This window comes from Betta splendens, chromosome 11 (assembly GCF_900634795.4).
Source record: "Betta splendens chromosome 11, fBetSpl5.4, whole genome shotgun sequence".
Taxonomy (NCBI): domain Eukaryota; kingdom Metazoa; phylum Chordata; class Actinopteri; order Anabantiformes; family Osphronemidae; genus Betta; species Betta splendens.
In genome coordinates this window covers 14741151-14756870 of record NC_040891.2, presented here as the reverse complement: position 1 = coordinate 14756870, position 15720 = coordinate 14741151, and the positions used below count along the sequence as shown (strand labels likewise).

Below are 15720 nucleotides of genomic sequence, written 5' to 3'. Positions count from 1 at the left end.
TGGACTATTTCTGTGGCACCTTCTGTAGCAGATGTGTTGCAGTTCACATCTGTATACAGTTTTTATCGGTCGCTTTGACCTGTTTTGCATAACTAGGTTCCATTTATTTTCATTATCACTATTACAGCAGTGCATCAGACACATGTAGCAAATGTGTGAACCCGTTCTCATTGGATTAACACATTTTCTCCTCCCTTTTGCAAAACAGTTACCACTGACATCATTCAAACATTGTATTTTGCTCTCCACGGTGTTATGACTGATTGGACGTTCATGTACTTGGTTGCAAGTTGTATTGTTTGAAGGCAAATTAGTTTTTGCTGCGTATTTCCTGTGTTTAAAGCCTTTGGCAAACAAGGCGTGGCTTTAGGACATTGGAGTCGTTGTTTAGACCTGTGTGTTTAGAAAATGTGTTGTTTCATTGGACAGCTGCGTCAAAGCCACTGATAAAAACAGTAAATCCACGCACAACCACATTATTCTTGCAAACTCACTCAATACACGTGTTGCACTGTACACTATTTAGTCGCAGCAAGTCATTAGCTCCACATTTAAGATTAAGAGCTTTTATTCTATTTTCCAATCTTTTTAAGAATGTGTTGTCGTGTGTTTTGTGTCTGTCATCATTGCAGCATTGTGATTCCAGAGGAAGGTTGTTGTAGTTTCACGCTACACGACTGTTTTGGACTGAAATGATAAAAGAAAACTTTCAATCTATGGAATTATGAAACCCAGTTTGTTCGATTTTAATGAAACTAATCATTTAAACGTTGCCTGTTATGTTTACAAAAAGATCTATTTGGTAACGGAAGCTGTAGGTATTTTAACCCTGATCCTGTTGTTCTGCACTTGATTCTGATGTTTGATGTTCTTTCACGGAGCCTTTAAAAACCAAGCAGCGTCATTAACACACACAGTCACCACCTGCTGCCTTCAGCAGACGTTACAGGAGTCTGACTGCACTGACTGAACCACAGCTTCTACCATCAGGCTCCTGAACTCACCATAACATCATGTTAACTGTTCATCCATGACCTGTGCAATAATAACAGGTACATTCACCTCCACACCTGCAAACATATGCAAACAAAATGACACATTATTAGTGATTGTATTTAATGATCTTTTTTCTATTGATATTTAATTTTTTTTAATTGTATTTTGTAGAGTGAGTGGCCGGTTACTCTTCACTGCATTGTTGACTGGGCGTTCACCTGCACATGACAAACAAAGCGATCTGAAGCTGATTCCTCTTTCTTCCACTTGGGGGCGCTCGTCCTCCACCGCTCATCTGATAACAGCACTCACGCCAGGTTTCCACGGAGCTGTTTACAGGAAATCACGTGGTGGTTTCACGGTAGATGTGCGAGGGCAGCGCTGCTGCTCCACCAGTCGCTGCTCTGGTTTCAGCAGGTGACGTCACAGTGCAGTCTGTCCTGGTCTGACCTCTGTTCAGCTCTAACGTCTCCTCCTCAGCTGGTCCCTGATGAAGACTCTGATGAAGAATAGACCCTCGTTAGACGTCTGATGATTTCTGCAGTCGAACCAAACCACAGGATTGATCTCAACAACCCTCTTTCGTTTCCGTGGCTTTGTGTTCACACGTTCGTGTGGGTCTGTGGTCTCACACTGTGTCCTCATAGTTATGTGTGCTGTGGTTTCTGTGACTCCACTGAAAAGCAGCTGTGTAACAGCTCGCTCCATCGCTGGGGTTTGTGTGCAGCTCCGCAGCCTGTCGTTCCTCCCTCCGCCTGTAGGTGTCAGCAGTGAGCAGCCGTTCTCCAGGCTCTGGACTGGTGCTGAGAATCCCCTAACATTCACCAGGGCCGCTTCCAGTAAATCACGTGGCTGCTGGTGAAGAGGCTGTGGCTGCTCCTCAGCTCATCATGTGATGTTTGGTTGTTTTTTATTAACAAGGAAACCACCGATCCTCCGCTCAGACGGACGCTCACCTACTTTTAGTTTCACGTGATGTTGTGATGTTCTGTTTCCCGGGGGACGTTGGGGGATTCACATGAGCTTTAGGGGATAAGTGTCAATAAAACAGTGGAGCTGATTCTGGTTCACAGCAGCGTCACAGCACAGAGGAGCTCATGAGTTCAGCTCAGTTCACAGATAAAATGGTTCATGAGCACTGAAACATGAGAGAAGCTGCTTCTGTGTTTGGAGCTGCACCGGTTCCTTCAGGAGTTTGGTTCAGAGTGAATGTTAGATCCAGATCCATCAAACCTCCAAACAACCACTGAACAAGCAGCTTCTGCAGAGAAAATAACAACAACATGTAAAAGTTATAACTGAAGGTTTGTTTTAACATTAGATGAAACTAGGTACATGAGCTCAGAGCGTTGTCTCTGCCATGAAACCAGCTGTTTGTTAACAGTGTTTGTGTTCCTGTCGTTGTTCTGGGTTCTTTGTGATTCATGTCTTAGAACGCTGTAAATGTCATACTTCTGTAATAACGTTGTCTTTTCTGATGACTTCTAATAATGTTTTTATCATTTTAGTTCTACGTCTATTCTATCATCTGTCATTAATCTCTGTCAAACAAACGAAACCAAAGTGCAGTGACTGAATGAAACACACCTCGTGACGCCAGCGTCCACTTTGCATGTTTCTGAGGAGCGTTCCTGTAGTTTTGCATGTTTCTGAGGAGCGTTCCTGTAGTTTTGCATGTGATGTTTCTCTGCATTAACTGGTTTAAACTAACAACGTGTTAATGGTCAGGTTTGTTTGTGTTGACTCACAGCAGCCTTGTTTTAGGTCCGTTGACCTCTTGGTTCTGAACCCGTCTATAACCAGCATTAAAGCCTTTGTGAGTCGTGGGTCCAGTTTATGTGATGTCACATCACACATCGCTGCTGGAGACGAGTCAGAACCAGCTGACGTCGGTCAGAGTTGGGGCTCGTTGCTGTTTGGCTGAGTCACAGTCAGATACAGAAAGTGAAAGAGAGCCGAGGGAGTTTCCAGCCCGGTGGTTTGGTTCAGTAACGCGGTGATGAAGCGGTGAAACCGGGGGTTCCGGCTCAGACCCGTCCAGAAGCACAGAACCGTGTTTGGTGAAGCAGTGTTTCTCATTCACGTGGCTCATTTTTGCAGCAGACGCAGACACGCGGCTGCAGCTCATACGTTTTAGCCTTTCTAACTTTCTGCAGACGCCGTCGGCCATTTTGTGGTTTGCCTTTTGAGCATCTGATCCTAAAATGGCGGAGTCATATTTCAGCTTCGCGTCCTGTCGTAACCTACAACACAAAGCGCTGATGGAAGCTGCCAAGAGTCCGTTCATTTGGCACCGAGCTCACGTCATAAACCGCGTCAGGAACGAGGAGCTGCTTTTGATTTCACTTCAGCCGGAGCGATTCCTTCAATAAGCAGAATATTAATACGATACAGTTCAACCACAAACAAAAACACCATTAATAACGAGACCAGACAAGCAAAAGTTATAGAGGCAAATAATATTGAATTAAATTTACAGGTGCTGAAAGTTAAAGTAAGCAGCTGCTTAGTGGGAAATAACAGTGACAACGTTAAAAAGAAGATTTGATTTAAACACTGTTGCAGTCGTTATAATTCAACCCGTTGAATGTGACCTCATCCTCCATTTTGTCGTTGGGCGCTGCCTTCACAAAATGGCGTCTGTGTAAACGGGTCAGGTTCTGGTCGATAGAGGGAGTCGGTGTTCGTCAGCGTCATCGTATCGCTTCATTACTTTCACCAGGCAACTTTCCAAAACCTGCACAACCTGGAGCCAAACGCTGCTCGTCAGGGACTTTCCAGGTTAAACCCAACGCCCGCGGATCAGAATGCAGCCGGGTCACTTAGAACCAGCAGCTCAGGAGCAGGAACAGACAGAGGCCCGATTAAACAATGGTTCTGACAAAGTCTAATAGTCCAGTTACAGTCACAGTCACTGGTCCAGTAAAAGTGAAAGTACCTGTGAAGTAAAGGTGGAGTTGGTTCAGTCGCGTTGTCATAGTAACGTGTCTGAGAAGGAACCAAAGCAAAGTACCTCAAACGTTTTCAAGCCAGTGTTTGAAAACTGATCATCAGGTTTAATTAGTCCTGAAATAATCAATAATCATCTGTGGAAAACCTTCACATTGTTTCTGTGGTCAAGACCTGCAAAGCGCATCAGCAGCTAAAATTACATAAAAAAGTAGGTTATTCCATAAGGAAACGGTAGTAACGCTTGACTTTACTACAGTTCTTCAATAAATCTAACTACAGTAGTTACAGATGAGTCAGTAATTTTGATCCAAATGTCTCATTAAACAACTTTCAGTCACTGTGACATTAAATCAAAGTGAACAGCAATAAATGAGTTGGATAAACTTTTATTAGTTGTAATAATGTACAAGGACATAAAAGTGATAAAAGTGACATTAAAGTATAACTTTACACTGATTAGTTTTATTACTTTACAAAGTTTGTATGAAAAACAGGAGAGAAGGTGAAACAGAAAATGCTCAAACACTTACTTCTATATTAACATTTGCTACATACATATAAATGTACAGTATTTACAGTCTGCGTCTCTGGCTCCTCCCACATGTTCATAGTTAAACTATGCGTTCTCGGTGAACAGCTGCTCCCTCAGCCGGTAGTAGCTGCCCTTCCTCTCCATCAGCTGCTGGTGGGTCCCGCGCTCCTCCACGCGTCCTCCTCCCATCACCACGATCTGATCGGCCGCCTCGACGGTCCTCAGCTTGTGGGCGATGACCAGCAGGGTCCGGTCGGGACAACGGGTCAGCGCCTGCTGCACCTGAGGACAGGCCAGCGTCATCACCACCATCCACCAGTTTACAATCACCACACTGACCCTGGATCAGACCTGGTTCTCACTGTCGGCGTCCAGAGAGCTGGTGATCTCATCCAGAACCAGAACCTGAGGGCGTCTGACCAGCGCCCGAGCGATGGCGATTCGCTGCTTCTCGCTCTTGGAGAGCTGTCCTCCTCCTTCTCCCACCTCTGAGACGTAAAACAAAGCCATTTAACTGTTGGACACGTGGGACAAACAGTGGAAGTACATTTAAAACAAACACAAACATTTAGAAGTCCTTCCTCAGTCATCAAACCCTCCTCTGACCCTAAAGCAGCATCCAGTCATAACAGAGGGCGGTTCCCTCCGTTCACCTGTGTCGTAGCCGTTCTGCAGCTTCATGATGAATTCATGGGCGTTGGCTTTTCCCGCCGCCTCCTGGATCTCATCCAGTGAACATCCATGAAACCCGTAGGAGATGTTGTCTCTGACGGAGCCGGAGAAGAGGACAGGGTCCTGACTCACCACTGCGATCTGAAACACAGTGACCGATGAAAGTGGATATAATGTGTGATTTGATGGGGTTAAAGTGGACTTTACCAACACTTACTCACCTTCTGGTGGAGGAAGCGGTGGTCGTACGACCTCAGTGGTTCGTCGTCCAACAGAATCTCTCCGTCCTGAGGTTCATAGAATCTCTGCAGTAAACTCACACAGGTGCTTTTTCCTTCTCCAGACGGACCGACCAGCGCCGTCATCTGACCGGGCTTCAGCTCCAAAGAGAAGTCCTGAAACAGTGGAAGTAACGGGTTGTTACAAAAGTGCAACTGGGTTTGAAACGGTAAAATGTAGCTTATAAATTTGATTAAACAGTTTTACTCTGTGTCTCTGTAATAGGTTATGTATGGATTTAAGCATAGATAATTCTTATTAATTAATTAGATAATTTTTCTCATGTAATCATGTTTTGCTGTTGTCCTGTTTATTTCCGATCTAGGTAATGACTGTTTTCTCGGTCCCTCACCTGCAGCACTGTCTTGCTCTGATTTGAAGGAGCTGCAGAATAAGCAAAGTTGACGCTTTGGAAGCTGACGCGTCCTTTGAGCTGATCAGGTTTAAGTTTTCCGTCTGTGCTGACAGCAGGTTTTCTGTCCAGGTACTCAAACACTTTCCCTGCAGCTCCCACTGAGTTCAACATGTCACCAAAGATGAAGGTGAGAGTCTGGAAGATGAGCATCAGTAAAGGTGACAACCTGGTCACACTGGGGCTAAAATAAATGATATAGTTTGTCCTTCTAACTGCTACAGGCCATATTATGGGATACCCGAATGTTGTCTCCGAGGTCTGACTGGTAAATGATGAAGGAAACCAGGCTGCCAGTGGTCATTTGTCCACTTTGAATAAAGAGCCTGCCGTAGTACAACATGATGACCTGCATGCCCAGTCCTGTCAACTACACACACACAAACACACAAACACAAAGAGTCAAACACAGCGAGGGAAGAGAAGCTTAGCAAGAAATAACCACCTAAATCACAAATACGAAGAACACAAATAAACATCTCACCCTCCGTGCGAGTAAATAAAAGGCTCCGACCACGTCACGGCGAGTCTTAAGGGCACGAGTGTCCGTCAAGCGATCATCATAACGATTGGCCTCGTGTTTTTCTGTTTTAAAGCTCCTTATGACACGAATACCAGAAACAACCTCATTGGCTGCTTCACTTGATAAAGCCAGTGAGTCCTGCATCGCTAGCGTCAACCTCTGAGGGAGAAATGAAAAGAGGACGAATCCATAGACAGAAAACAAAGAGAGCAACATTAGCAAAAGCTACTGTAATTATCATTATTAGCTACAATTCATATCATTATGTGTGATAGCATGAGGGTGATGTTATTTATCAAAATGCAATTAAAGCTACAGTGAACACATATATGAGAATAGTCAGGTTGTTGGCAGTGAATCCATCTCTTTGCTTTAACGTTAAGCAGTAAACTGCTTTACCTGATGGTGTGTGTCATAAATATTCTGGAGGAGGCCAGTGACGGGCGTCTCCATCAGGACCAGAAACGTCAGCTTCCAGGAGAGATTCATCATCAGGGAGATCATGCCCACAGTCTTGACAAACGTCCTCAGCAGCACGTTGACGTTCAGACACACGGTTCTTCCCATCAGAGTGGTGTCTCTGGACAACCTGGACGTCACCTCACCTGCACAGACAAAAAAAACATTAGGGTCTGTCCTGCTTCATCGCTGCTAATCTGCTCTGGTAGGAAGAAGTTCAGCAAAAATATATTTAGTGCTTCAGACCCTTAAACAAAATCTAACACAGAAACATCTATGTTTCTGGATTGGACTCACTAGAGAATTTAGTGAATGTGTATATACCATTGGAAAAAACTGGATATAAAGCGTATTTATATAGTTTTAGATCATGTGTATTATATGAGCCTTACCTGTTTTTGTGGTCTCAAAAAATTTAATTTCCTGTCTGGTCAAAACTTCAAACAGCTTGAATTTCATCCTACAAGTGAAGGAACTGATGCCACAGAGGAAGAGGCCTCCTCTGCAGCCGGCACTCAGTGAGCTGAGGAACGAAGCAGAGCATCAGCTCAGACTCAGGGATGTGGAAATGAACGTGGAGACAGAACATCCTCTCGTACCTCCCCAGTGAGAACAGACCCATGAAGACAAGAGCAGAGAGGAAGTCACTCTGCTGGAAGCGACCACCCAGGATGTCGATGACTCTGCCAGTGTAGAACGGGATGAACATCTCGACTGAGAAAGAAGGCGACACGTGCAGGCAGATGAAACACATCAACACATACGGTCTGTCCCATCATAACCATCGTTACTACTGTGCATCTGCCACATACTTACAGAGAACAGCCAGTGAGAGGAACGCGAGTCCCCCAAGCAGCAGGGGGTAGTCGGGTCTGAACAGACGCAGAACCCTCATGAACAGAACCCTGGACCTCTGCTTCTCCCTTTTCTCTCCGTCTGATTCCTCTGCGTCCGGAACGATGACCTCCCAGAACAGCGCCGCGGCCGCAGACGCGGCGGCGAACAGGCTCCAGCAGCGCAGGTCCGTCCGCTGGACACACGGCGTCTCCTCACGGAACAGAACCTGGGTTCCGGTCTCAAGCACCGCGGGCAGCAGGCTGTAAGTGGCTGTAAAACGGATGAGCCGCGGTTTGAAGTCCCCTAGAATCAACAGAGTCACAGCAGTTGGAGCCACGAACCGAAGAGCAGCCACGAACCAGAGACGCGTAAAAAACCCGAAGACGCCGCGGATCAGCGGGAGGTCCGACGCGTAAAACAGGCAGAGGTCCACGAACAGCGACAGAACCAGAGCCGACACTTTGGGCATTATTGTTGCTGCGTTCGTGGCCATGATTCTCTGACAAACGTCCTCGTTTGATCCGCTCTGCGTCAGGACCAACGTTTGAGGTTTCACCCACTTTCTGTTTCATTTTCTACTCAGTTGGGGGTTTTCCTGAAAGCGCACGGTCCAGAACGAGGATCCATGGGGGTAGAGCTGTTATATTATGATGTGATGCAGTGCAAACGTCCAGTGAGACAGCATTTCTCCAAACACATATTTAAAACACATGAAACAAAAGTTTTTTTTATCTGAAATTAGTCAGACCTGATCATATGTGGGGGATATGGTGGATGATACGTACAATATATGTGAATGACTGCTTTTAATTAGAAACGTTTTAAACCATGATTCCATGTATCACAGCTAAAACATGGGTTAAAAACCAATAGGAGAAAACAAGTGACTTTAATCTTCAGTTCCACTTTTTGATATATTTCCCAACCTCTACACTGTCTCTTAATAACTTGTTATAAAAGGTGTGGGAGTGTTTATCTAGATCTCTTTGTGGAGAGAGTGATTTACTTTCAAACAAGACTGTGACATTTTCCATTAAATTTAAATGAAGCATGGCCTCTGTGACCTATGGTGGCAGAGCTGCTTAACTCCCAACTATCAACCATAATCATTCAGTTTCTACTGTAAAGCTGTAACTGGATAATAATGTAATAATAATAATATCAGTTATTTACATACCCACTATTAAAACCTTTCAAGCACACAATTTAAAAAGCCATCATAAATATTTTCTCTTCTTTGATTTACATAATGATGAAGATGTAAAATTAAGCAGAAATGAAGACTAATATCACATTTAGTCTTTAGGAATCACAGAGGAATTCTGGGAATGCTCCTTTAATTAGAAGGTTTACAAGTCGAGTTAGTGGAGTAGTTGGTGACTATGTAAAACAAATACATGTACATCCTACACAACTACTACACAAGCATTAATCACTGGTCAAAGAACGTCGGTAGGTTGTTTCCTAGGACGACTTTCTCCTCCGTGTTGTGTTCATCGATGGTGACGACGTAAGCGACTCCTCCACTGGAGCCGTCACGGTTCATCGCCAGAGCGAGAGCTGGAGGAGAGAAACACGAATATTAAACAGACACAACAGCTCGTCTTCACAGTGAGAACAATAAGAGGTAAAAACTCACTGTTGACCACAAACTGCTGACTCTGCGCTTTGCTCATCCCTCTGTGATACTCAGCATCAACAAACCCGTAAACGTATGAGCTTCCAGAGCCGCCCACAGCAAAAGGTTGTCTGGTGAGGAGCCCATTGAGAGTCGCAAACACCTAGAGGTCAAAGGTCACAGGAACAGGCACCAGAACAGAGGAGAACAACACAGACGTCAGTAAACTACACTGTCATTTCAGATGCTGCTGTTGTCTCATTCCTTCACATTATGTGATGCTGTTCTCCTCAGTTCAGACGACGACTGTTCAACCTGTTCACCATTAACCTGCTTCACCCACGGAGCATTCTTCTTCTGTGGTTTCCTATTATTGTATTGTTTGCTCTGGGAGTCCATACCTGTCCTCCGTCTCTTCTGTCCCAACCGGCCACGATGAGATGAGCCGACAGCTCCTCCTTGTATTTGTATGAGATGTTCCTCACCAGAGTGGCAGCGGAGCGAACCTGAGGGTCTTCACCGATCTCCATGCTGACGGGAGGAAAGAAGGAGGCGCTTTACAGGCGTAATGTCACATAAAACATTTGCATTTAGCATTAGACTGATGCACGCGTTTGGCGGCTAATACAACACTAATGTCTGAGCTGACTGCAAATGAAATGTGGTGCTATGTTGTAATAATAAATATTAGCTTGTTTTTAAAGACTGTGTGGTTTTAGGTCTGTCTTTATCTCTGTGATGATGAACAGATAAACATCGGCCCCTTTGAACCTGTGCACGTCCAGCTGGTAATTGACCACCTCAGCGATGGTCTGAGCGTCTGCTGCAGATCCTGACAGAGCGCAGTAGATCTTATCATGAAGAGGAGACAGTTTGTTCATCACCCTGTTCACCACTGAGGCGCTGGTGGAGGAAAAACGACGTTAGGATAATTGTTGCTGTGCGTAAATTAAAAAAATGCTGGACACACACACACACGCGCGCGCGCGCGCACACACACACACACACACACACACACAGACACGCACGCACACACACACACACACACACACACACACACACACACACACACACACACACACACTCACCCCGCGGACACCCTGGAGTCAGAGCCCAGCACCACCCCTCCGTCGTACTCTACTCCGATAATTGTTGTCTACAAACACAAACAGAGCTTAAACACGCACATGTGCACATTAACACACCTCCACCGTTTACTTACTCCAGTCTTCAGCGCCTCAGACAAGCAGCCCGGACCCGTTTCCTCCAACATGGTGACGCAGCAGACGCTCCGGTGGCGACTGAACCGACTGAATGTGACGGAGAAATCAGCTGGTTCCCGGAAAATATATTAAGTAAAGAAACTGTAAAGCAGAGCGTGTTTATAACGGCTTGTTATTATCGGAACCCGTCTTCACGCCTGTAAACACCGCACGGACGCGTTAGATTTCACCAGATCGCTTATTCCGTCGCACATCAGACGGACTCCATGTTGTCCTTAAACCGAAAGTTAAATAGTCGCTTCTCTGTGCGGAGCTGAGAACGAGTCAGAGCCTGCGTTTCAAGCGGCTGACGTTCACTCGACTACAGTGAACTCAGCTGAAATAAATCCAGCTGACAGGAAAAAACACGCCATTATGAAGCTCTGGAACCCAAAACACAAATACAAGAATGGAGAAAATGGTTTAAAACATGTTTGTTTAATTTTATGATTTTCTTTGAAATAAAAATAATGAACGAGACAAACAAAGGGACCAAATAACTCTTCATCATCAACCCCATTTGAGTTTCTTTAGCATGGTGTAAATTAGCCTCAGGTTGTTTGCGTTAACAACTCAACTCAGCGCAATGGTTCCATTAGCAGTGTTTCATCCATCTGACTCCTGAGTCCTATTTCTGAATTTCACACAACATGAAGCTCATCACTCGTCGTGGAACCTGGGCAGCTTGTCCCCAGGTACGACCACGTGCTCCACGCCTTCTTCCGTGATCACCACCAGGTGGACCACACCCCCGCTGACGTTGTCTCTGCCCATCGCTAAAGCCAGAGCTGAGGAGAAAAGAAGGAAGTGAATAAACACAAGTATGATGAGTGAACGACAAATACAGATTAATGAGCACAAAATAGCAGTTTTTTTATTTCACATTACATCTGCATATGTCACATGTATATAAGAACACTCAGCTCTTGTCTACATGTTACATGTGTATTAAAGTTCAGTATCTAGTTTCATGGTGAATGTATTTGTCATGTATTTACACCCCTCCTGATCCTTTTAACTACAGTGTCCGTCTGCCTCCTGACTCCACCGTCCTCTTCTTCACTAAGTGAAATATGTTCACCCTAATTTAAAGTCAAACTTTAGGTTATAGTTTAATTGAGATACCATCAGTACCGTTGGTGGCAAACTGCAGACACTGCTCTCGGCTCATGTTGGGTTTGTATTTAGCGTCTACGTATCCGTAGATGTAGGTGCTGCCGGAGCCAGCGATGGTCACGGGTTGACTGATTAACATCCCACCCAGAGACACCACGTAAACCTGCAGAGGGACGGAGCACAGCATAAATGCAGCGAGGTCCATGCTCTGCTGTGACCTTTACAACCTTTACAAACCTGTGGCCCGTTCTTCCTGTCCCAGCCCGCGGTGATGAACCCGGCCTGCAGCTCCTCCTTGTTTCTGTAGCACAGCTCCTTCAGCACCGATGCTGCAGCGACCACCAGCGGAGGCGTCTCCATCTGCACACTGGAGTAGAAAGAAAAGTCAGGGAGCTTCAGCATTTAAAGGTTCTGCTGTGGAACGTGGAGATCTGTGAGGCACCTGTGGAACGACAGATGAGACTTTGCAGCCTTGGTGACGGCCTGAGCGTCGGCAAGTGAGCCGGCTATGCAGGCAAAGATCCGGTCGTGGACCTGGATCAGCTTGTTAATCGTCTTAGATGACACATAGTCCCTAAGAAGAGAACGAGGTTAAAACAGTATAGTCACTTATATATTTGGGAGAGAAGAGGGTGTTGTTGCATTTAAACTATTGTAAAATAAATTAATCAAAGTACTAAAGAGTTCACTCCTGAACCTTTAACTTCATTTTATCATGACGTCATCCTCACCCTCCTATTGAAGCCCTGGAATCTGAACCAATCACGACCCCCCCGTCATAGACGGCAGCCAGGATGGTGGTCTGAGAAAGAGACGGATTTGATCAGTGATTCAGACTGAGCTGTGCTATGAATTCTGGGATGTGGAGTTCTGTGAAAGTTTGCGTTTCGGGAATATTACGTAAAAATTAAAGTTTACCGCTTTAATTGTAAAAATATAAAGTAAACTCTAAGTCAAACCATGTAAACGCGTCAACTGGTGATGAAGCTAATTAAATGTGCGGTCGCAGTCATTCTGATTGTTTATCGTTGCTGTTCAGGTGCAGCGTCACCTGTTCTTCATTTCAGGCTCCACTGCTGCTCCATTAGACAACGCTCTGATCGAACCGGACCGGGTTTACTCACCCCTGTGCTGACTCCTTTGACTTGTGAGTCTGTGCTGCGTTTCTCCATTTTCGCTCCAAAAGCGAAAGAGAACGAGGAGGCGGCGCTGATGCGCTGAGACGCACGGAGACGCGCAGCAGATCCACGATGGCGCTGTCAAACGTCCTCCAGACGCCAGCGGCAGGTTTTAACTTCGACAACGCGACGAGGTTTGAACTTATTCATGACTAATGGGCTGTAAAGTGTGTATTAATGATGGAAAAATACAACAATATTGTTCGTTGAACTGTCTGTTTCGTCAGGATCAAAAGTGAAAGTAACTTTTTCCTCTGAACCAGTTTAGCTCAGGTCAAATGATGATGTGTTCATGGTCATTAGAATGAACTTATCCTCTCCTTTTCTCTTTCCTCTTCTCTGCGCCCAGGAATGCTGCGTTACAGAGTTTCTTTAAAGGAGCAGAGACTCCTAAAGCCATGAAAACAGGCACCACCATAGCAGGAGTGGTGTTTAAGGTGAGTGTAACAGCGTAACCTGAGCAAACGTTACATTTTAGTTCATGAGCTGAATAGTGCAGTTCAAAACATATTAAACAGATAATATGGAACAGAAACAGGCATAAAATGTTTTTCTGTTTGTTTTTTGTATGTCATATGAATAAATAATTAGACCAAATGATCATTCTTCTATTTTCAAGTAAAAAACCATTGACAACATTAAGGGGACTTTAGTTTTGTTTTGGGTTCCAAAGCTTCTTTTCTTTCTATAAATCTCTCATCTGGAAACTCAGATCTCAAACAGTGAATTTTAGAGCTGCATCCTCTGAGACTACTGATACTTTTGAGGGCACTCAATAGTCAGCTGTATTATAATAATTATAATTAGCTGTGTTTTTTGGGCTATTACGCAGATTACTTAAAGCTAAATAATAACGTTGGTTACTATAAGTAACTTTATAAATATTCCATATGTGTTGTTGCAGGACGGGGTGGTTCTGGGAGCCGACACCAGAGCCACGTCCAGTGAAGTGGTGGCTGATAAGATGTGTGCTAAGATCCACTACATCGCCCCAAACATATAGTAGGTGTCACAGGTGTTAGAACCAAAGCCTGAGCAGAGGAAACAGCTCACTTCATCACAGAGGTTATTATACACACTGTTTGTGTGTTTGTTTGTGTCCAGCTGTTGTGGAGCAGGAACAGCTGCAGACACAGAGAAAACCACAGAGCTGCTGTCCTCCAACCTCAGCATCTTCTCCCTGAACAGCGGGAGGAAACCTCGCGTCATCATGGCCGTCAACATCCTGCAGGACATGTTGTACAGGTGTGTGTGTGTGTGTGTGTGTGTGTGTGTGTGTGTGTGTGTGTGTCCGTCAATCATGAGTTACACACTAGTTGAGGTAACTTAGAAGTAGTAATTATATTCCTGAGACTCACTGATCAATAACATCCAGACCTTTTGCTCCTCAGGTATCACGGCCAAATTGGTGCCAATCTGATACTGGGAGGAGTGGACTGTACTGGGAACCATCTGTTCACTGTGGGGCCGTACGGCAGCGTGATTAAGGTTCCTTTTCTATCCATGGGTATGTGATAGAAAACACTGCTGTGACATGTTGGTCTCCAGTTTGTCGTGAGTGAAGTTTGAATCACTGTGATGCTTTTGTCTGTTATGTCTGTGCTGCTAAATAAAGTAACTGTGAACATGAAATTTTATTTTCCAAACTGTGACAATGCTATTTGATGATATGAACCAGTTTGTTGCATATAGTTCTCTTACATCTAAACATTGTCTGACTAACCTTCATTCAGGATCTGGGGATCTCGCTGCTCTTGGGATTTTAGAGGATGGATTCAGACCCAACATGGAGGTACAGCAGTGTTAGTCATTGTAGTTATTTTTAATTATTTAAATATGCATATTTAAGTATAAAGAGGCTGCACAAATAAAACATGATTTTCCATCTTGTTGAGTCTTCTGTTTTAAAAACTTTGTCCCATCTTTAATATTTCCTCTCAGCTGAACGAGGCCAAGGAGCTGGTGCGAGCCTCCATCCAAGCAGGAATCATGTGCGACCTCGGGTCAGGAAACAACATCGATGTGTGTGTCATCACCAGACAAGGAGTGGACTACATCAGACCCTACAGGGAGTCAGAGTACAAAGACGACAGGTAGGAGACAGGAAGCTCTGATGTTTCATTAAACATCATGAAGGTTTTTGCTTTTCATTTTGAAATACGAGTGTAATTGAATGTTTTATGTATTATGACTGAAAATTTACAACTTTCTTTTATCTCTTAAATAATAATAAATAACATGAAACTGTCTTAAATGATGACATCTTATATGCAGGCTGTGTTGTCTACACTACTATGTGACACGATAGTTTTATCTTAAACTCAAACAAAAACTCAGTGTTTAGGTTTTATTGTACTTACAATATCAGGACTGTGAACCTCTTACAGTGAAATTATTTGTTTTAAATGGTTTATTTGGTGAATTCTTAACCTGTTCTTTGTTTCTAGGAAAATAAAGTATAAATATCGTCCAGGTACGACACCGGTTCTGACAGAGAAAGTCGTCCCCTTAAAGCTGGAGGTCGTAGCAGAGACTGTGCAGCGGATGGACACAGTCTGAACCAGAACTCACGTAATGCCAGAAACATGATTTACACACATCATTGTTTTTTCTGCTGCTGTTTAAACTGTTTGACTGTGCCAGCTGTTGAAAAGCTAAACTTCAAGTAATAAATCAAGAATAAATCTCTGTCGCCTCTGTTTTTATTTTGCAGTGATAATATTTTAGTTCAAACGCAGCCAAGTTCATAAGTTTATAATTCAATAAAAGCATAAATAATATAAATAACATAATGTATAATATTTAATATTATGTCATAGCATGTTGTTAATGTTGTTGGATTTTTAAACTAGACGGTTAAATACTTAAAATAGTTTGTTTTCAT

The 15720-nt window shown here is 44.1% G+C and overlaps 4 protein-coding genes across 5 annotated transcripts; 1 reads left to right on the top strand and 3 right to left on the bottom strand.

Moving 5' to 3' along the window:
* Positions 1-4318: 4318 nt before the first annotated feature.
* tap2a (transporter associated with antigen processing, subunit type a) lies at positions 4319-8229 on the bottom strand. Its single transcript, XM_029167764.3, has 11 exons — positions 7642-8229; positions 7425-7539; positions 7218-7348; positions 6766-6971; positions 6328-6525; positions 6085-6213; positions 5784-5981; positions 5374-5547; positions 5134-5293; positions 4832-4968; positions 4319-4762 (listed from the first exon to the last, which is right to left on the bottom strand). Exons 1-11 carry the CDS (start codon positions 8153-8155, stop codon positions 4565-4567), a joined length of 2160 nt encoding a protein of 719 aa, XP_029023597.1. The 5' UTR covers positions 8156-8229; the 3' UTR covers positions 4319-4564.
* A 753-nt stretch (positions 8230-8982) lies between these two features.
* Positions 8983-10863, bottom strand: psmb9a (proteasome 20S subunit beta 9a). Its single transcript, XM_029167906.3, has 7 exons — positions 10734-10863; positions 10503-10612; positions 10369-10436; positions 10052-10183; positions 9682-9811; positions 9302-9443; positions 8983-9222 (listed from the first exon to the last, which is right to left on the bottom strand). The coding sequence occupies exons 2-7, from the start codon at positions 10551-10553 to the stop codon at positions 9095-9097; spliced, it is 651 nt and encodes a 216-aa protein (XP_029023739.1). The 5' UTR covers positions 10554-10612; positions 10734-10863; the 3' UTR covers positions 8983-9094.
* A 98-nt stretch (positions 10864-10961) lies between these two features.
* On the bottom strand, positions 10962-12917 carry psmb12 (proteasome 20S subunit beta 12). Of its 2 annotated transcripts, none has more exons than XM_029167904.3 (6): positions 12783-12917; positions 12390-12460; positions 12101-12232; positions 11896-12025; positions 11668-11821; positions 10962-11330 (listed from the first exon to the last, which is right to left on the bottom strand). In XM_029167904.3, exons 1-6 carry the CDS (start codon positions 12828-12830, stop codon positions 11203-11205), a joined length of 663 nt encoding a protein of 220 aa, XP_029023737.1. In that variant the 5' UTR covers positions 12831-12917; the 3' UTR covers positions 10962-11202. The 2 variants fall into 2 exon arrangements, with proteins under 2 accessions (XP_029023737.1, XP_029023738.1); XM_029167905.3 differs by having other exon boundaries at positions 11677-11821.
* On the top strand, positions 12835-15524 carry psmb13a (proteasome 20S subunit beta 13a). Its single transcript, XM_029167883.3, has 8 exons — positions 12835-12970; positions 13186-13273; positions 13741-13838; positions 13941-14081; positions 14228-14343; positions 14570-14628; positions 14778-14929; positions 15284-15524. The coding sequence occupies exons 1-8, from the start codon at positions 12909-12911 to the stop codon at positions 15393-15395; spliced, it is 828 nt and encodes a 275-aa protein (XP_029023716.1). The 5' UTR covers positions 12835-12908; the 3' UTR covers positions 15396-15524.
* Positions 15525-15720: the final 196 nt, after the last annotated feature.

Coding starts and splice junctions, on each gene's coding strand:
- psmb12 (XM_029167904.3), bottom strand. CDS start 12,830: ATGGAGAAACGCAGCACAGACTCACAAGTCAAAGGAGTCAGCACAGGG. Junction 12,461..12,782: donor TCAAAGGAGTCAGCACAGGG/GTGAGTAAACCC, acceptor TCTCTTTCTCAG/ACCACCATCCTGGCTGCCGT. Junction 12,026..12,100: donor TCTCATCTGTCGTTCCACAG/GTGCCTCACAGA, acceptor TTTCTACTCCAG/TGTGCAGATGGAGACGCCTC.
- psmb9a (XM_029167906.3), bottom strand. CDS start 10,553: ATGTTGGAGGAAACGGGTCCGGGCTGCTTGTCTGAGGCGCTGAAGACT. Junction 10,437..10,502: donor CTGAGGCGCTGAAGACTGGA/GTAAGTAAACGG, acceptor TTGTGTTTGTAG/ACAACAATTATCGGAGTAGA. Junction 9,812..10,051: donor TACCAGCTGGACGTGCACAG/GTTCAAAGGGGC, acceptor TCCTCCCGTCAG/CATGGAGATCGGTGAAGACC.
- psmb13a (XM_029167883.3), top strand. CDS start 12,909: ATGGCGCTGTCAAACGTCCTCCAGACGCCAGCGGCAGGTTTTAACTTC. Junction 14,629..14,777: donor GATTCAGACCCAACATGGAG/GTACAGCAGTGT, acceptor ATTTCCTCTCAG/CTGAACGAGGCCAAGGAGCT. Junction 14,930..15,283: donor TCAGAGTACAAAGACGACAG/GTAGGAGACAGG, acceptor CTTTGTTTCTAG/GAAAATAAAGTATAAATATC.
- tap2a (XM_029167764.3), bottom strand. CDS start 8,155: ATGGCCACGAACGCAGCAACAATAATGCCCAAAGTGTCGGCTCTGGTT. Junction 7,349..7,424: donor GGTCTGTTCTCACTGGGGAG/GTACGAGAGGAT, acceptor TTCGTTCCTCAG/CTCACTGAGTGCCGGCTGCA. Junction 5,294..5,373: donor ACCGCTTCCTCCACCAGAAG/GTGAGTAAGTGT, acceptor ACTGTGTTTCAG/ATCGCAGTGGTGAGTCAGGA.